This window comes from Oncorhynchus masou, chromosome 11 (genome assembly GCF_036934945.1).
Source record: "Oncorhynchus masou masou isolate Uvic2021 chromosome 11, UVic_Omas_1.1, whole genome shotgun sequence".
Classification (NCBI taxonomy): Eukaryota; Metazoa; Chordata; class Actinopteri; order Salmoniformes; family Salmonidae; genus Oncorhynchus; species Oncorhynchus masou.
In genome coordinates, this window is record NC_088222.1 from 13,933,101 (window position 1) to 13,954,302 (window position 21,202).

Here is a 21,202-nt window from a genome sequence, read left to right on the forward strand (position 1 = left end):
CAGACATACAGGATATCTCTATACTATACCACCAGACATACAGGATATCTCTATACTATACCACCAGACATACAGGATATCTACTATACCACCAGACATACAGGATATCTCTATACCACCAGACATACAGGATATCTCTATACTATACCACCAGACATACAGGATATCTCTATACCACCAGACATACAGGATATCTCTATACCACCAGACATACAGGATATCTCTATACTATACCACCAGACATACAGGATATCTCTATACTATACCACCAGACATACAGGATATCTCTATACCACCAGACATACAGGATATCTCTATACCACCAGACATACAGGATATCTCTATACCACCAGACATACAGGATATCTCTATACCACCAGACATACAGGATATCTCTATACTATACCACCAGACATACAGGATATCTCTATACCACCAGACATACAGGATATCTCTATACTATACCACCAGACATACAGGATATCTCTATACCACCAGACATACAGGATATCTCTATACCACCAGACATACAGGATATCTCTATACTATACCACCAGACATACAGGATATCTCTATACCACCAGACTATACCACCAGACATACAGGATATCTCTATACCACCAGACATACAGGATATCTCTATACTATACCACCAGACATACAGGATATCTCTATACCACCAGACATACAGGATATCTCTATACCACCAGACATACAGGATATCTCTATACCACCAGACATACAGGATATATCTATACCACCAGACATACAGGATATCTCTATACCACCAGACATACAGGATATCTCTATACCACCAGACATACAGGATATCTCTATACCACCAGACATACAGGATATCTCTATACTATACCACCAGACATACAGGATATCTCTATATACTTCAAATCAGACATCAAATCTCTATACCACCAGACATGGTCTATACTATACCACCAGACATACAGGATATCTCTATACCACCAGACATACAGGATATCTCTATACCACCAGACATACAGGATATCTCTATACCACCAGACATACAGGATATCTCTATACCACCAGACATACAGAATATCTCTATACCACCAGACATCAGGATATCTCTATACTATACCACCAGACATACAGGATATCTCTATACCACCAGACATACAGGATATCTCTATACTATACCAGACCAGTAAATACAGGATATCTCTATACCACCAGACATACAGGATATCTCTATACCAACCAGACATACAGGATATCTCTATACTATACCACCAGACATACAGGATATCTCTATACCACCAGACATACAGGATATCTCTATACCACCAGACATACAGGATATCTCTATACCACCAGACATACAGGATATCTCTATACCACCAGACATACAGGATATCTCTATACCACCAGACATACAGGATATCTCTATACCACCAGACATACAGGATATCTCTATACCACCAGACATACAGGATATCTCTATACTATACCACTAGACATACAGGATATCCTGTAGTAAAACAGAAGTTCAAATCAGATCAAATTTTATTGGTCACATACACGTGGTTAGCAGATGTTATTGCGATGGTAGTGAAATGCTTGTGCTTCTAGATCCGACCGTGCAGCAGTACCTAACAGGTAATATTTAACAATTACACAACACAACCGAATAGACACAATCTAGTAAAGGAATGGGATGAGAATATATAAGTATAAAATATATGGATGGGCAGTGACAGAGTGGCTAAGATGCAATAGATAGTGAAGAATAGATAGTGAAGTATACAGTATACAATATATATATATATATATTAGATGAGTAAATAAAATAAAAATCCTTATCGATTCAAACTCAACAGACACATCTGATCCGCTCTTCTTTACCCAATGCATGCTTACTTGAGTGTGTGTGTGTGTGTGTGTGTCTCCCTCTGTCTCCAGGTGGAGGTGGATGGTCAGAAGTTCCGGGGGGCGGGGCCTAATAAGAAGGTAGCGAAGGCATCCGCTGCGTTGGCTGCTCTGGAGAAACTGTTCTCTGGTCCCAACGCCACCGCTATCAAGAAGAAGAAGATCATCCCTCAACACTCTGTACGTTAGCAGTACTGTCTCTCTGATCAGCTATCAACACGTTCTGTTTACAGGAGTCTGAGTGGTCAGTTAGCAATATCCATTTTTTAGAGTAGGGCTCTCCAGCCCTGTTCCTGGAGAGTTACCGTCCTGTAGGGTTTCACTCCAGCCCTGTTCCTAGAGAGTTATCGTTCTGTAGGGTTTCACTCCAACCCTGTTCCTGGAGAGTTATCGTCCTGTAGGGTTTCACTCCAACCCTGTTCCTGGAGAGTTATCGTTCTGTAGGGTTTCACTCCAACCCTGTTCCTGGAGAGTTATCGTCCTGTAGGGTTTCACTCCAACCCTGTTCCTGGAGAGTTATCGTTCTGTAGGGTTTCACTCCAGCCCTGTTCCTGGAGAGTTACCGTCCTGTAGGGTTTCACTCCAGCCCTGTTCCTGGAGAGTTATCGTTCTGTAGGGTTTCACTCCAGCCCTGTTCCTGGAGAGTTACCGTCCTGTAGGGTTTCACTCCAGCCCTGTTCCTGGAGAGTTATCGTTCTGTAGGGTTTCACTCCAGCCCTGTTCCTGGAGAGTTATCGTTCTGTAGGGTTTCACTCCAACCCTGTTCCTGGAGAGTTACCGTCCTGTAGGGTTTCACTCCAGCCCTGTTCCTGGAGAGTTATCATCCTGTAGGGTTTCACTCCAGCCCTGTTCCTGGAGAGTTACCGTCCTGTAGGGTTTCACTCCAACCCTGTTCCTGGAGAGTTACCGTCCTGTAGGGTTTCACTCCAACCCTGTTCCTGGAGAGTTATCGTCCTGTAGGGTTTCACTCCAGCCCTGTTCCTGGAGAGTTACCGTTCTGTAGGGTTTCACTCCAACCCTGTTCCTGGAGAGTTACCGTTCTGTAGGGTTTCACTCCAACCCTGTTCCTGGAGAGTTACCGTTCTGTAGGGTTTCACTCCAACCCTGTTCCTGGAGAGTTATCGTCCTGTAAGGTTTCACTCCAGCCCTGTTCCTGGAGAGTTATCGTCCTGTAGGGTTTCACTCCAACCCTGTTCCTGGAGAGTTACCGTTCTGTAGGGTTTCACTCCAGCCCTGTTCCTGGAGAGTTACCGTCCTGTAGGGTTTCACTCCAACCCTGTTCCTGGAGAGTTATCGTTCTGTAGGGTTTCACTCCAACCCTGTTCCTGGAGAGTTACCGTCCTGTAGGGTTTCACTCCAACCCTGTTCCTGGAGAGTTATCGTCCTGTAGGGTTTCACTCCAGCCCTGTTCCTGGAGAGTTACCGTTCTGTAGGGTTTCACTCCAACCCTGTTCCTGGAGAGTTACCGTTCTGTAGGGTTTCACTCCAACCCTGTTCCTGGAGAGTTACCGTTCTGTAGGGTTTCACTCCAACCCTGTTCCTGGAGAGTTATCGTCCTGTAAGGTTTCACTCCAACCCTGTTCCTGGAGAGCTACCGTCCTGTAGGGTTTCACTCCAACCCTGTTCCTGGAGAGTTACCGTCCTGTAAGGTTTCACTCCAACCCTGTTCCTGGAGAGTTACCGTCCTGTAGGGTTTCACTCCAACCCTGTTCCTGGAGAGTTACCGTCCTGTAGGGTTTCACTCCAGCCCTGTTCCTGGAGAGTTATCGTCCTGTAGGGTTTCACTCCAACCCTGTTCCTAGAGAGTTATCGTCCTGTAGGGTTTCACTCCAGCCCTGTTCCTGGAGAGTTCCCGTTCTGTAGGGTTTCACTCCAACCCTGTTCCTGGAGAGTTACCGTCCTGTAGGGTTTCACTCCAGCCCTGTTCCTGGAGAGTTATCGTCCTGTAGGGTTTCACTCCAGCCCTGTTCCTGGAGAGTTATCGTCCTGTAGGGTTTCACTCCAACCCTGTTCCTGGAGAGTTACCGTTCTGTAGGGTTTCACTCCAACCCTGTTCCTGGAGAGTTACCGTCCTGTAGGGTGTGTGTCCAACCCTGTTCCTGGAGTGTGTGTGTGTGTAAGGTTTGTGTGTGTTCCTGGTGTGTGTGCCCGTGCGCATGTGGGTGTGCACTCCAACCCTGTTCCTGTGTGTGCATGCATGTTATTATTATGTCCAGTCAACCAGCGATACTAATAGTCTACATGGCTTTAACATGTGTGACAGGCTTCGGGACCCCATATGGATACAGTAGGGTTTCACTCCAACCCTGTTCCTGGAGAGTTACCGTTCTGTAGGGTTTCACTCCAACCCTGTTCCTGGAGAGTTACCGTCCTGTAGGGTTTCACTCCAACCCTGTTCCTGGAGAGTTACCGTTCTGTAGGGTTTCACTCCAACCCTGTTCCTGGAGAGTTACCGTCCTGTAGGGTTTCACTCCAACCCTGTTCCTGGAGAGTTACCGTTCTGTAGGGTTTCACTCCAACCCTGTTCCTGGAGAGTTACATCATGTCTTGTTTACAGGGGTTTCAGTCCAACCCTGTTCCTGGAGAGTGATCAGTCATCAATGCTTCTTGTTTAGGGTTTCAGTCCAACCCTGTTCCAGGAGTAGTCTTCAGTCCAATGCTGCTTGTTTACAGGGGTTTCAGTCATCAATGCCCTGTTCCTGGAGAGTTATCAGTCATCAATGCTGCTTGTTTACAGGGGTTTCAGTCCAATGCCTTGTTCCTGGAGAGTTACAGTCAACAATGCTGCTTTACAGGGGTTGATCAGTCCAACCCTGTTCCTGGAGAGTTACCGTCCTGTAGGGTTTCACTCCAACCCTGTTCCTGGAGAGTTACCATTCTGATCAGTCATCAATACAGCTTGTTTACAGGGTAGTCTGCTGCTTGTTTAGTGTGCTGTTTCTGTGTCCCTGTAGACAAAATGTTCCCTAGCTGCAGCAGTGGCAGCCTCAGCAGTAGCAGCCCAGGTGGCCAGAGGGAGAGGTAGAGCAGCAGCCCTGACCAGTGGAGCCTTCATTACCACAGCCACTGCACCAGGATACACACAGATACCAGGTACATGGAAATACTTGGGTCATCTTTTCTGTGTGTTTTGTCTCTGTCTGACCTTTTTTATTTTATTTTTTGTTAAGAACAAATTCTTATTTTCAATAACGGCCGAGGAACAGTTCAGGGGCAGAACGACAGATTTGTACCTTGTCAGCTCGGGATTTTACCTTTCGGTTTTATTTTACTAGGCTACCCTGCGAGTTCCCTGTCCAGTTCCCTGCCCAGTTCCCTGCCATAACTCTGTGTGTGTGTGTGTGTGTGTGTGTGTGTGTGTGTGTGTGTGTGTGTGTGTGTGTGTGTGTGTGTGTGCGCGTGTTATCATTATGTCCAGTCAACCAGCGATACTAATAGTCTACATGGCTTTAACATGTGTGACAGGCTTCGGGACCCCATATGGATACAGTGCTGCAGCCGCCCCAGCCTATGGTAAGTCTATAGGGTTAACATCTACCTCACTATTCTTTTCCTTCCTACACCTGTTGGAGGCCCTACTGGAAAACAACACTGTATATTCCCATTGAGTCTTAGTTACATATAGAGGTCGAAATTGAAACTGAAGAATCGGGCGAATTTAAAAGCTAAATTAAAAATGGAACTGATCATAACCTTTTGGTTCTTACTGTGGTTGGAGCAAAGCCTTGCTGCGCTTCTTCACCCGCCTGAGTGTCCAGACTGCTGCTTGTTCTGCCCTTCTGCTTGTCTGTCTGTCCGTCAGTCTGTCCACCCTGACTCTCTGGACATCTCTCTCCTCTCCTCAGTGTAACCCCCTAGGCTCTCTATCCACAGCCAGCAGCCAGGCACAGCCAGGCACAGCCAGATAGCCCATTCAAAGCTGCCCAGCCCAGGCAGAGACCGATGCCACCAACACACACAAAGACCGTCCATATGGGTTATACCCACTAACACTACCTCTGTAGACTACCTTCTAACCAAAGCTAGCTCTACTGTAATGCAGTACAGCAAACACACACACACACACACACACACACACACACACACACACACACAACCTCTTCCAACCAATTGTATCTCAAAGCTCTACTAAATCCTTATAAACAGGGGATACATTAACAGCGGACTATTTGATTCACTCTCCACTAGGGCTGTCCCCAAACAACAACAAAAAAGTGTTCATGTCGACCGAGAGTATCGTCGCAAATGTTCCCTCAAATTATTTGTGGCACTGAGCAAATTTCAGGTCTGCTGGGCGCAAACTTGAACGTTGTGAAAATTCTGTGCAACTTCCAGCGCGTGTTTACTGTGAACACTGAGGCTGTACCCGCTTTAAGTTACAGTTATAACAGTGGCCAAGTAGGCTACTGTGACTATTTGATCATAATGTAGACCTACCATCAAAAACTATGGTGAAAATGCGTCCCCTTCCATGCTGACCAGACCGGACACGTCGCGTGCGCGAGCGTCACAAAATAAATGTAGAAATCCATGTTGTTCAGTTATTGCACCCACACTGCTCGCTCGCGCCAACGGGCGTCTGCGATCAATTAGGACTATTTTCCACCAGATAAGAGCAGGACATTTTTTTCCCCTTTCACACCGAGTGGTCAAAAGTTTTTTTCCAATAGACTACGTTGAGGAACTATTGTCCTTCTCAATGGATGGAAAATCAGACTTTGTTTACTTGCTGTTTGAGGTGAAGAAAAAATTACTTTGAGAAGCTGTGGTGGTGGTGAGTTAAGACAATCAGAAATACTATCAGATCCCCAGATGGGCACATTTATATGCCTACATTTGCACGCTGGCCAGGTAGCCTAGACCCACTTCTATGGATAATCAGGTGCACGTGTGCTCTCACTCAACCAGAGCACTTAGAAATAAGAAAGAGGACTACTGGAGGTACTGGTGTGCCATCCCGCAGCCTACGCAATGGATTCGTCTACTGAGGCATGCGTGAATCAGACAGGTGTCTCGTGTGCCATACATTTTATATATATTTGTTACTGCCCGACTAAAAAAATATTGGTCGACCAACAGCCTATCGACCAAACAATCGACCAGTCAACTAAATGGGATCAGCCCTACTGTCCACATAGTGTAGGTTTCCCACTTCTAGATTAGACTGGCTGGTCCTCTGGCTAGACTGGCTGGTTGGTCAGTCAGCTGTGGCCTGCTCAGTCTCTGCCAGGCAGCCAGTAGCTTGTCTAAGATCTCTGGAGGGTTTGAATATCTCCCATAGTCTCTTTCATCGCTACAAAACTAGATCAGATTCAATGTGCTCTGCTCTCCTCCACTCCCCCCACTCCACTCCCCTCCCACTCTCAACATAATTCAATATAGCACTTAGCGGTTTGAGGACATCAACACTCACAATGCTCAATCACTCACACCCACTTTGTCTTACAGATTTATACACTCAAAAACATATGATCATGTAAAAAAATATATACATACTCTCTCGCTCTCTCTCTTTTCCCCTCCCTCCCTACCTCTCTCCCTCTCTCTCTTTTCCTCTCCCTCTCTCTTTTCCCCTCTCCCTCTCTCTTTTCCCCTCTCCCTCTCTCTCTTTTCCCCTCCCTCTCTCCACCTCTCCCTCTACCTCGATCACACAAACCCTAATCTTAGAACAAACTGGTCCTTGTGTGTTGTTGCGTGGCATTGGGAGGCCCCTCCCCTCTTTCACAGAGAGAGCTGCCTGTTTCTGGTTCTGAGGGCTTTGAATGAGTCTTATGTTCAGGATGGGAGACTGGACCGGGCTGGTTACAGGGTGGACACAACATATTCTAAAAGGAACCGCCAGAGAACCATGGGTTTGTATTCACAAAGAGTCTCAGTGTAGGAGTGCTGATATAGGATCAGTTTTGCCTTTGAATAAGATTATATGAACAGGTGGGACCTGTCCGTATAGAGCCCAGCACTCCTGCTCTGATATACTTTCTGAATATGGGCCTTAACCTAGCAAGGGACTGGACTCCAGGCTCCATACTCCTTTATTTACACTGGAGTGGAGTGCTGTACGTTTGGTATTATCCAGTTATACAGTGGCTATCATAAACATTCACCCCGTTGGATCTTTCCACATTGTGTTGTGTTACAAAGTGGGATTGAAGCCGATTTAATTGTTATTGTTTTGTCATTGATCTACAACAAATACTCCATGTCAAAGTGAAAAGAAAATTCTACATTTTTTTTTTTACAAATTAATACATTTTTTTCATAACTAAAATATTGTTGTTGCAAAAGTATTCATCCCCTTTTTTCAGGGGGTGAATCACATAAGTCACATGTACCCACCAATATTAGTGGTTTACTTGAAGGACAGACCTGCACTCACTGAAATATTCTTTAAGATTTCATGTATTTTGTCAGAACAAACGGACTGCAGCTTTTGTCAGCGTTTGGAGAACAATAGTCATCCACCCACATTTATAGATGACAACACATTGCCATACTGTTATTATTTACATCCATTAAATCATTGTAAATAAAGAAAGACTCTGTACTGAAATGTGTTTGTTCTCCAAATGCTGACGAAGGACGGACGCCGAAATGTGTCCATTTGTTAAGACTGCTGCTGCTAAAAATATATATTAAAAGTATATTAAAAGAATATTTCAGTGAGTGCAGGTTTTTCCCTTTCTTTGAGTATATGTCTTTTAAGCCCAGTTACTACTACAAGAATTTGATCTGAGCAAGCCAGTTTCTCTTTTTGAAATAATAGGGATTGACATGATTTTTGAATGACTTTCCCTTCCTCTGTCCATCATACATACAACATCTAAGGTCCCTCAGTCCAGTATTCCACTTCAAACACAGATTCAAATATCAGGGAGCTTTTTTTGAAAGCCTTATAGAGAAGGGCACTGATTGGTAGATGGGTAACAATAACAAATCAGACATTGCATATTTCTTTAAGCATATGGTCAAGTTAATAATGAAGCTGTGGATGATGTATGAACCACCTAGACACATGGACGATGCAGTCGTCCTGAACTGTGCTGCGTCATGTATGCAACAAGGCACTAAAGTAATACCTTAAGAAACATGACAAAGGAAAACACTTTTGGGCCTTAATGTAAAGCCTTATGTTTGGGGCAAATTCAACACAATACATCACTGAGTTACTGTCTCCTTATTTTCAAACATGGTGTTGGCTGCATCATGGTATTGGTATGCTTGACATCGGCAAAGACTGGGTCATTTTTTCCAGGATAAAAACAAACGCTTGGAGCTAAGCACAGGCAAAATCCTAGAGGAAAACCTTGTTCAGTCTGCTTTCCACCGGTAACTGGAGGAGGAATTCACCTTTCAGCAGGACAATAACCTAAAACACAAGGCCAAATATACACTGGAGTTGGTTACCAAGAAGACAGGGAATGTTCCTGAGTGGCCAAGTTACAGTTTTGATTTAAGCCTGCTTGAAGATTGATGGTAAGACTTGAAAGTTGCTGTCTAGCCATGATCCCCAACACCTTGACATCTTGAAATTAATAATGGGAAAATATTGCACAATCCAGGTGGCTATTAGCTAGGTAGCCATTTAGCTATTAGTGAGGTAGCTATTTAGCTATTAGCTAGGTACCTATTTAGCTATTAGTGAGGTAGCTATTTAGCTATTAGCTAGGTACCTATTTAGCTATTAGTGAGGTAGCTATTTAGCTATTAGCTAGGTACCTATTTAGCTTTCTAGCACATTCACTCATTTGTTTGTAAAAAAAAATAAGAAAAAAATAACCACGTGTTCTTGTCAAACTGTCAACAGAGTAGCTTGTAAGCAACAAGTTATGCCAAGTAACAGTCTAAAACCACTTGAGGGTAAGTATATCCGATTTCACAGTTTAGACACAAGTCACATGGCCAGGAATCAAATTTGTATCGGACTTCAAACCCCCTACGAAGGTGGTTTGAAATGTGGCTTGAAATATCTGTTCCATGTGCTTTTTGGCTGTTCAGGCTGCAGGAAAAATAGCAGATTCGATATGCAAATAAAATTGGACTTGAGTCACTTCAAACTGCCAATGTGAACAAGGCTTTAGAGACTTGCCTAATACGACTCACAGCTGTAATCACTGCCAAAGGTGTTTCTTACATGTATTGACTCAGGGGGTGAATACTTATCTAATCAAGATATTATTTTTTTCCTTTTTCATTCATCTTTAAAAATGTTAGAATTTTTCTTCCACTTTGACATTACAGAGTATTTTGTGTAGATCGTTGACCAAAAATTATAATTACATCCATTTTAATCCCACTTTGTAACACAATAAAATGTGAAGAAATCCAAGTGGGTGAATACTTATGATAGTCTATGAGCCAGGACCATATAACTAATGTCTAAAATACCCAATGTATCCCTTAACCCTTGTGGCTCGATCCGACCCAGCCTGGTCTCTGCCTGCTATATTACGAGTGTTCCTTTAGTACCCTCCCAGTCGTGTCAGTCACGCCATTATTAAGGAAGTCCTGGTATTGGCTGATGTGAGATCAGATATCATATCCTGTCCACTACCCCCCCAGTCCCTGTCAGTGCTTCTGAGAGGCTGTTGCATGCTGGTTAATCGTCCCCACTATAATCTATCTATCTCTCTCTCTCACTGGTGTGTGGTGCTCAGCCTCATGTTGCTGCTTTGGGATTTCTATATGGGTTCAAGACTGTGAGAAACACACACTCAAGTACACAATAATATCCTTTCCATATTACAGTACCTATAAACAAAGACACAAAGAAACCAGCCAACCAACCACAGCCCTGCATTGTTCACCACCATTGACATGTTGGTCTTCCTTCCTCCTCCTCTCTCACACATTGCCCCTCTCTCTGTGTTCTACTGTATAACTCTGCACACAGGGTCTGTCTAGGGCCTAGACCATAGAAGTTAAATGAATAGAGCAATGCTGCTTTGACGATAGCATTTAAAAAATGGATAACCTGGTATTCTATTGATTCTAGTTCTGTGGCCTAGACTCTGGGTATAGTAGCTAGCAGATCAGAACAGAACTTTTGCCCTGCCTGCCGTGATCTCATGTGGAGTATTCTCTGTTTTCATGTCTCCCCTCAAGGTTTCTCCCCCAACAGAATGCTTCTGTTGCCTGTTATGAAAATGCCCGCCTACCCCGTCCCCCACTACTCCTTCTTTTAGAACAGGGACCCCAAAACACCCCACTAGAAGGGAATCTGAGTCTTTTTATTTGTCCTACATATGGAGGGAGAAGTGAACAAAAGGACTTGAGCAGAATATGATTTGTAAAAGAAGTGTATTTTGATGATAAAGATTTAAAAAATAATAAAAATAAAACTTGAAGGATTTGTACCGTGAATTGTTACCTCATTCTTTTGAATCTAAATTATATCATACTTTTTTGTTATTTGTTGTTTCTGTTCTTAAGTAGGAAAGAATTAGGCCTTGCAATTTGGCACAGAACACATTCTCTGTAAACCTGAGCTGTGTGAAGGATGCATAGGAATTATAATGGAACTATTGTGGACAAATAAAACCTTTATATATCCTACAACAATCTGAGCACTGCCTGTTGTCTAACCGAAACAAGGGACAGTAATAGTATATACAGCCGTATGGGCTACGCTATTGTAGCACTCTCTATTTGGCTAGAGAAGCTATTTGAAGCTATTTCCTGGTTGGAACAGGAAGTTATATAGGAAGTTGCATGGACTTGACAAGAAACAGGAAATGCTGCTTTTATGAATAGGAGGTAAGAGTGTAGGTGAATATGGTGGTGGCATGGGAGCAGAGTTTTTAGCAGTGTAGTGATTCATTACCAGAGGTCAACATAATTATAATAATTTGTACACTGTAAATTGACCACAAAATAAATTGTATTTGAAAATGGATATTCTAATAGATCGAAGCTCAGACCCACTACTATCATTTCATTACATTTCAATTCAGTTTATTCAGGGAGAATTCCGATTAGAATTTCAGTTTAAATCCTGAATTGACTGAATGAAATGGAATTTACCCTGGTCATGAATATCTTGATGAAATCATCACCTGTCCTGTTCTGTCCTGTCATAACCCTGAGTCTGACCCCTCATAACCCTGAGTCTGACCCCTCGTAAACCCTGAGTCTGACCCCTCGTAAACCCTGAGTCTGACCCCTCATAACCCTGAGTCTGACCCCTCGTAAACCCTGAGTCTGACCCCTCGTAAACCCTGAGTCTGACCCCTCGTAAACCCTGAGTCTGACCCCTCGTAAACCCTGAGTCTGACCCCTCGTAAACCCTGAGTCTGACCCCTCGTAAACCCTGAGTCTGTAAACCCTGAGTCTGACCCCTCGTAAACCCTGAGTCTGACCCCTCGTAAACCCTGAGTCTGACCCCTCGTAAACCCTGAGTCTGACCCTCGTAAACCCTGAGTCTGACCCCTCGTAAACCCTGAGTCTGACCCCTCGTAAACCCTGAGTCTGACCCCTCGTAAACCCTGAGTCTGACCCCTCGTAAACCCTGAGTCTGACCCCTCGTAAACCCTGAGTCTGACCCCTCGTAAACCCTGAGTCTGACCTCTCGTAACCCCGAGTCTGACCCCCTCGTAACCTTCACAACAATGATTCTGACCCCTCATAACCCTCACAACCCCCACACCACTCTCTCATTGCACATTGGGTTCCCGAACCCATTCCGTGAACACCATTCACAGTTCACACAGCAATCTGATATGGCTTCTTAGTTGGCTGGTTCCCCTGAGTCCTATCGAATACACCTACAGCACAGCACAGCACAGCACAGCACAGCACAGCACAGCACAGCACAGCACAGCACTGGACACATGGAAATATGGAACAACAGCTACACACTGGAGAATGGAAAGCAGCAACAAGGGACCCTATCCAACCAATGTAGACTGCTATGTAATTTGTCCTGGGCCCGGTTTCCCGATAGCGATATAATTTAGGCTTACGAGTGTTTAACGATGCATCTTTCCTACAACAGACGAAGATGTAACACTTCCCTAAACACCAAGCAGAGAGAACAGTCGCTAGGTGCGTCGTTGGAGCATGTCCATACTGATAGGATTGAAAGAAAGGGAGCGCTGCTCTCGGATCAGCTTTCTCCATGAAAACCTTTCCTAAACATTAAAGTTATTTCACAATACTGACAACGGATCAGCTCCTAGAGAGATTTTCCCGCCTACGGCTGCAAATATATAGCCGGCTTATTCTAATGCTTAACCAATTAAATGCACTAAATCACAGATTTGGCAAATCATTGTGCACATGTTACGCAACTCATCATGGAATATATTGAGACAAATTACAGACAATAGCCTACAAGTAGCGAAATAGAACTCAGTTGATTGAACATGCAATGCATTTCAATATGATTGAAACAGGTCTATAGCTTTACTGTTTACAATTTAATGCAGTCATCTGGTTTTTCATTTGAACCATCTTCTAATACATCACTTTGTGTATCAATTGCAAAGACATTGGCAACATTGTATTTGTAGTCGACTTTGGTCACAGAGAGACGGATAAACCATGTGATTCTATGTTTAGAGGCGATCTTCTGTGTATAAAGTGAGGCGGGAGGGCAAAAACGTATCTAACTACGCACTTAGCTGAGGCAGGCGTTAGATTACAAGTGTTTTTAAGTGCAACGTTAATAACGAGGGTTTTGGGAAACGGCTCTGAGATTTAACAATGTTCCTACGAAGGTTCTAATGTTGAACTTCGCCTTCCGATGGTTTTGGGAAACCGGGCCCTGCTTCATCTCTGTGGTTGTTTTCCTTTTTCATTTGTTTTATTGGTGAGTGCATCAGTGTGACTCAGCTGTCCAGTCAGTCCTCTCCCCGGGGCCCAGCTACCGGAGTTTAGCCAGTTCAGTCACAACGCTGCTCCCTACCTGGCCCGTTGACTCACTACACAACAACATACATACTGTTCTGTATACAACACAGTGAAGTCCAAATTGGAATTCATTCAGCATCCATCTATATTTTTACCCAAATATTGATTTTTTGTGAAACCCTAAAAGTGATCTTATATTGACTCCTAAAATATATCTAATAGGAGGATATTTGGGTCAATCTGAGAAGGTTGTGTGTCCGTGCTGGCCCGTGGCTGAGAGGATGTGGTCCCCATCACCATTGAGAGAAAAGCCCCTTGGGTTATGGTCCATTTAGGACTGCCATCTCCATGGTTATCACTATGAGGCACAGCCATAGACCAGAGGTCCCAGTGTCCTCTCCAATGGTTGGTTGAAACCAAGCTCAGTGACAGCCAGGGGAAGCCCATTCTGTCTGATCCCAACCCCCCTACCATGGGCTCTCTCTCGCTTCATCTCCCATGGGCTCCCCATCTCTCTTTCTCTCTCTCTCCCCTCTCTCCCTTTCCCATTGGCTCTCTCTCTCCTTCTCTCTCCCTTTCCCATGGGCTCCCCCCCTCTCCCATGGCCTCTCCTCTCTCTCCTCCTCTCTCCCTCTCTCCCATGGGCTTCCCCTCTTTTCCTCTCCATCTCTCTTCCATGGGCTCCCCCTCTCACTTCATCTCCCACGGGCTCTCCATCTCTCTCCCCATCTTCCTCTCTCCCTCTCCCATGGGCTCCATCTCTGTCCCTATCCTCCTCCCTCTCTCTCTCTCCCATGGGCTCTCCATCTCTCTCCCTATCTTCCTCCCCCTCCCATGGGCTCTCCATCTCTCTCTCCCCTTCTTCCTCCCTCACTCCCATGGGCTCTCCATCTCTCTCTCCATATCTTCCTCCCTCTCCCATGGGCTCTCCATCTCTCTCCCTATCTTCCTCCCTATCCCATGGGCTCTCCATCTCTCTCTCCATATCTTCCTCCCTCTCCCATGGGCTCTCCATCTCTCTCTCCCTATCTTTCTCCCTCTCTCCCTCTCCCATGGGCTCTCCATCTCTCTCTCCCTATCTTCCTCCCTCTCTCCCATGGGCTCTCCATATCTTCCTCCCTCTCCCATGGGCTCTCCATCTCTCTCTCCCTATCTTCCTCCCTCTCTCCCTCTCCCATGGGCTCTCCATCTCTCTCTCCCTATCTTCCTCCTACTCTCCCTCTCCCATGGGCTCTCCATCTCTCTCTCTCTCTCTCCCTATCTTTCTCCCTCTCCCATGGGCTCTCCATCTCTCTCCCTATCTTCCTCCCTCGCTCCCATGGGCTCTCCATCTCTCTCTCCCTATCTTCCTCCCTCTCCCATGGGCTCTCCATCTCTCTCTCCCTATCGTTCTCCCTCTCTCCCTCTCCCATGGGCTCTCCATCTCTCTCTCCCTATCGTTCTCCCTCTCCCATGGGCTCTCCATCTCTCTCTCCCTATCTTCCTCCCTCTCTCCCTCTCCCATGGGCTCTCCATCTCTCTCCCTATCTTCCTCCCTCGCTCCCATGGGCTCTCCATCTCTCTCTCCCTATCTTCCTCCCTCTCCCATGGGCTCTCCATCTCTCTCCCTATCTTCCTCCCTCGCTCCCATGGGCTCTCCATCTCTATCTTCCTCCCTCTCCCATGGGCTCTCCATCTCTCTCCCTATCTTCCTCCCTCTCCCATGGGCTCTCCATCTCTCTCCCTATCTTCCTCCCTCTCCCATGGGCTCTCCATCTCTCTCTCCCTATCTTCCTCCCTCACTCCCATGGGCTCTCCATCTCCCTATCTTCCTCCCTCTCCCATGGGCTCTCCATCTCCCTATCTTCCTCCCTCTCCCATGGGCTCTCCATCTCTCTCTCTCCCTATCTTCCTCCCTCTCTCCCTCGGGCTCTCCCTCTCTTGTCGTGATGGCAGCCATCCTACTATGCTCTCTGTAAAATCACAACATTGGATTTGATTTGTCAGAGTTATGTACTAATCACATTGTCTTAAAGAAATCACGTTAAAGCAGCTACATGTCTTATCACATCTCTCTGCTTTAATATTTTAAATGAATGAGTTTGTTTGTTTTTAAATGTCCAATAGTTTTCCGTTTTAATTTTAGTTGGATTGATTTTGTCAGAAAGTGGTAACCGTTGCAACTTAAGTTGTTGATGTCTTTTTTAACCTGATCCGCCCCAGTGCAATGAAAACCCCACGTACAGTACAGCCAGACAGAGCAGAGATAACAACCTATGTCGAGAGGAAGATATGCTGCCTCCTACAGGGCCACCACAGTAAATACACGCTCTGTCTCTGCTCTTCTCCTCACTGTAGGTGGTCTTTTCATTGACAATCCCTTTTACCAGCCTCGGACCATCGCACCATTTATTATTCAGTTGGGTCCTCAAGATCTCTTCTCTGACTTCTAGAACCATCAGGTTGTGTTGCTTCTAAACTATCTGACAACAGTGCTGCTCCAGGCTTGCCCTTTGACCCAGCAGGCTGTCTGTCTGTCTCCCACCATCATTTACAGAGCCAGCGAGTGGTCAAACTGAACTCCTCTCACTCTGTTCTGTCTCCTCACGACCCAAATCAATAGAAACAAACCTAAAAAAGCAATATTTGATTGGACTTTTTTTGAATCTCAGCTGCTTCAAAACTAAAAGCTGAGGACCTTGATCTTTGGGTCTTTTTCTTAGATAGCAATACGACACCTGAACTGTTTTGGCTTCAAGCTTACTTGAGATGATGTGAATGTTCCATTGAGTCTTACACAAGCACAGCGTTGCAATATATCACTTCAATTGTATATTCACTGAGTGTATGTGTGCCTATACAATGGAATATATGCATTTATATGTCTGGTATAAGTTTCTATAAATATGTATTACATGTGTTGATATAATTTATGATGTACATATGTAAATATATGATATACTTATTGTTGGTATAAATTATTTTAGAAAGTTATATGTAATCACAATCCCACAATATAGAGACGTTCTTCTTCCAGGTTGATGCACACTGAGAAATGGACTTTACTCTAGTACTGGACATGCAATATAAACCTGTTTCTTAATTCACCTGTGCTTCTAGAATAGCTTAGTGATTTGTCCTTCCTTTCACCTCGATGTCTTCTCGTCTGAGCCTTTCGCTAGCACGGCCTGGTCAGACGAGAGGCGCTCGCTCACTCAACCTTGTAAACCGACCGCCCTCTCTACCACACGTACACACGCACTTCCTGTGTGACACTACAAAAACACAACCTCCTGTTTACTTCCTGTCAGAAAGCACACTTTTCTCAGTGAAACATTTCTCACAGCGTCACTGTCTCTCTGCTCACAGGGTATCCTGCACTGCACCGTGCGCTTTGTCCTTTTAATAAGCTGGGTGTGTTGGGCAGCTAGGGGAACTGAACACAGAAACCCCCTCCTAGACAGGACCGACCACGGTCCTCTGTCTCTCTGCTCACAGGGTATCCTGCACTGCACCGTGCGCTTTGTCCTTTTAATAAGCTGGGTGTGTTGGGCAGCTAGGGGAACTGAACACAGAAACCCCCTCCTAGACAGGACCGACCACGGTCCTCTGTCTCTCTGCTCACAGGGTATCCTGCACTGCACCGTGCGCTTTGTCCTTTTAATAAGCTGGGTGTGTTGGGCAGCTAGGGGAACTGAACACAGAAACCCCCTCCTAGACAGGACCAACCACGGTCCTCTGTCTCTCTCATGCCTACAGCATGAACGTGAGACCAAAAGCACAGTTCACAGTTTGTCTGCTTGTAAAGGTGATGGGTGGCCCAGTTACTTTGAGTAAAGCATGCTACGCAGACAAACCAACACACAGGGCTTGTTACTGTCAACTCAGTCGCAGACCAACCAGCCTTGTCACTATGAAACAGTCCAACCACACATTGATTAATGGCTACATCTAATTATAATGTATACTCTGACATTATGTACATTAAATCTCTACTGTATAAAGACAGTCAGGACCCAGTCATTTCATAACCCCCAGCTTTACATGACCCTCTCTAGTTGATATATTTATATACTATATACACTACCGGTCAAAAGTTTTAGAACACCTTCTCATTCAAGGGTTTTAATTTTTTGGTACTATTTTCTACATTGTAGACTAATAGTGAAGACATCAAAACTATGAAATAACACATATGGAATCATGTAGTAACCAAAAAAGTGTTAAACAACTCAAAAAATATTAAAATAGCCACCCTTTGCCTTGACAGCTTTGCACACTCTTGGAATTCTCTCAACCAGCTTCACCTGGAAAGCTTTTCCAACAGTCTTGAAGGAGTTCTCACATATGCTGAGCACTTGCTGGCTGCCTTTCCTTCACTCTGCGGTCTGACTCATCCCAAACCATCTCAATTTGGTTTGATTGTGGAGGCCAGGTCATCTGATGCAGCACTCCATCACTCTCCTTCTTGGTCAAATATCCTTTACAGAGCCTGGAGCTGTGTTGGGTCATTGTCCTGTTGAAAAACAAATGATAGTCCCACTTAGGCCAAACCAGATGGGATGGCATATCACTGCAGAATGCTGTGGTAGCCATGCTGGTTAAGTGTGCCTTGATTTCTAAATAAATCAGTGTCACCAGCAAAGCACCCCCACACCATCACACCTCCTCCATGCTTCATGGTGGGAAATACACATGTGGAGATCATCAATTCACCCACACCGCATATCACAAAGACACTGCGGTTGGAACCAAAAATCTCAAATTTGGACTCTAGACCAAAGAACAATTTTCCACCAGTCTAATGTGCTTCTACACCTGCATTGCTTGCTGTTTGGGGTTTTAGGCTGAGTTTCTGTACAGCACTTTGAGATATCAGCTGATGTACGAAGGGCTATATAAAATAAATTTGATTTGATTTAATGTCCATTGCTCGTGTTTCTTATCTCAAGCAAGTCTCTTCTTCTTATTGGTGTCTTTAGTAGTGGTTTCTTTGCAGCAATTTGACCATGAAGGCCTGCTTCACACAGTCTCCTCTGAACAGTTAATGTTGAGATGTGACTGTTACTTGAACTCTGTGAAGCATTTATTTGGGCTGCAATTTCTGAGGCTGGTAATTCTAATTAACTTGTCCTCTGCAGCATAGGTAACTCTGGCTCTTCCTTTCCTATGACAGTCCTCATGAGAGTCAGTTTAATCATAGTGCTTGGTTTTTGCGACTGCACTTGAAGAAACTTTAAAAGTTCTTGAAATTTTCCGTATTGACTAACCTTCATGTCTTAAAGTAATGATGCACTGTCGTTTCTCTTTGCTTATTTGAGCTGTTCCTGCCATAATATGGACTTGGTCTTTTACCAAAAAGGCCTCTCTTCTGTATATCCTCCCCCTTATCACAACACAACTGATTGGCTCAAACGCAAATTAATTTTTAACAAGGCACACCTGTTAATTTAAATGCATTCCAGATAACTACCTCATGAAGCTGGTTGAGAGAATGCCAAGCTGTCATCAAGGCAAAGGGTGGAAGTTGAAGAATCTCAAATATAAAATATATTTTGATTTGTTTAAACACTTTTTTGTTTACTACATGTTTCCATGTGTTATTTCATAGTTATGATGTCTTCACTATTACTCTACAATGTAAAAAATAGTACAAATAAAGAAAAGCCCTTGAATGAGTAGGTGTTCTTAAACTTTGGACCGGTTGTGTAGTATACTACACTACATTGATATGTTATATCTAACTGATCAGGTGAAACAATAGTAAACTGATATGAGTTTGTGTGGGGTTAAGTTAGTGTATGGTGGTGATGATGGTGAACTACAGTGCCCAGCAAGATTATCAACTCAGCCTCAAGGCCATATTACCTGGTATTGACTAAGTGGGCATCCTACTGTATAACAGGATAAATCACTACATTCGTCCCATATCAAGATGAATTACAAACTATAGGATCAGATAAGGTATATTGTTTAAAAAAATCTTATTTATATAAAAGCTGCTAACATAATGTTCAATCAACCACAAATCAACATTTTGCTAGTACATTCTGTAATATCACTTTGTTATCCTTAAAGTTGCACTATGCAGAAATCGCTCCTCCATTTCCTGGATGCTAAAACTAATATTTGGCCTAATTTAACTCTAATAGTTCACCCAATTTCAGTGTATTTGACAAAATAAATATAGTATAGTATATAGTATAGAGAATCATTGTACCATCTGAACTGCTGTGAAATCTATTTTCCATAATCAAAAATATTGTTGTTTCAGCTGTTGGAAGCTGGTGTACAAAACCAAAAGTACAATACACAAAAACAATGCTTAAGAACAGGAAGCATAGAAATAGCCCACATAGAACAGATCTACCGCTTATTAGACTTGCTTTCAAGTAGAATGGTAGATCTATGTCTCACATTTCTATGTGAATTTGGTGGGGTTGTACATATTGCCACTTTAAAGTAAATGCACTAGGCTGATATGAATATATCCATAACTAAATGATCTGACAACTGGCTATTGCCTAGACAATACACATCCCAAAGGGAATGCACGTTATTGAAGCATAGCTTTATAGCATTGGTTGGTGGGTCACATCTTCACATATGGTATGTATGTATGTAGCTTCAGTTGCTAAGAGCTTCTGATGTTAGGTCCTCGCCACTCTTCTGGATGTTCAACATGACAGCCTTTAAAAAATACAACTTCAGTCGGAAGGAAACGGATCAACTATTACAGAATGTAACCTTACATCAAAACCTTTGGTTCTTATGCATCTTCATGGCAGTTTGATCTTCAGAGTTTGTTATTTTAAATGTTTTTTATTTTGTTTTTTTAAATCATGTGGGAAAAGTTATTGAGCCTCAGTGTAATTTTGAAGATGAATAACTTAAATCAATCTTTTAGGGCAGAAATCCTGTTAGGTCTGAATGACATCATGGGTAAGTTATTGTTGAGTTATACGCATCACAGTTATACGCATCACAGTTATACGCATCACAGTTATACGCATCACAGTTATACGCATCACAGTTATACGCATCACAGTTATACGCATCACAGTTATACGCATCACAGTTATACGCATCACAGTTAGTTATCACAGTTAGACACAGTTAGACGATCGCATCACAGTTATACGCATCACAGTTATACGCATCACAGTTAGACGCATCACAGTTAGACGCATCACAGTTAGACGCATCACAGTTAGACGCATCACAGTTATACGCATCACAGTTATACGCATCACAGTTATACGCATCACAGTTATACGCATCACAGTTAGACGCATCACAGTTATATCGCAGTTATCACAGTTATACGCATCACAGTTATACGCATCACAGTTAGACGCATCACAGTTAGATATCACAGTTAGACATCACAGTTAGACGCATCACAGTTAGACGCATCACAGTTAGACGATCACAGTTCATCACAGTTAGACGATCGCATCACAGTTAGAGT

At 43.9% G+C, this 21,202-nt stretch overlaps 1 protein-coding gene across 11 annotated transcripts in view; it reads left to right on the top strand.

Annotated features, from left to right (window-relative positions):
• LOC135548142 (spermatid perinuclear RNA-binding protein-like) overlaps nucleotides 1-20,800 on the top strand; it is a 183,398-nt gene extending 162,598 nt beyond the window's left edge. For 6 of the 11 annotated variants that reach the window (XM_064977436.1, XM_064977439.1, XM_064977442.1 and 3 more), the window contains 4 exons: nucleotides 1,939-2,085; nucleotides 4,860-4,998; nucleotides 5,362-5,418; nucleotides 16,090-20,800. In XM_064977436.1, coding sequence (XP_064833508.1) covers nucleotides 1,939-2,085; nucleotides 4,860-4,998; nucleotides 5,362-5,418; nucleotides 16,090-16,184 — 438 coding nt within the window. In that variant the 3' untranslated portion in view covers nucleotides 16,185-20,800. Of the gene's footprint in view, nucleotides 1-1,938; nucleotides 2,086-4,859; nucleotides 4,999-5,361; nucleotides 5,419-11,007; nucleotides 11,266-16,089 lie in introns of those variants that run through there. The other 5 variants (XM_064977440.1, XM_064977444.1, XM_064977443.1 and 2 more) reach the window with 3 other exon arrangements.
• Nucleotides 20,801-21,202: the final 402 nt, after the last annotated feature.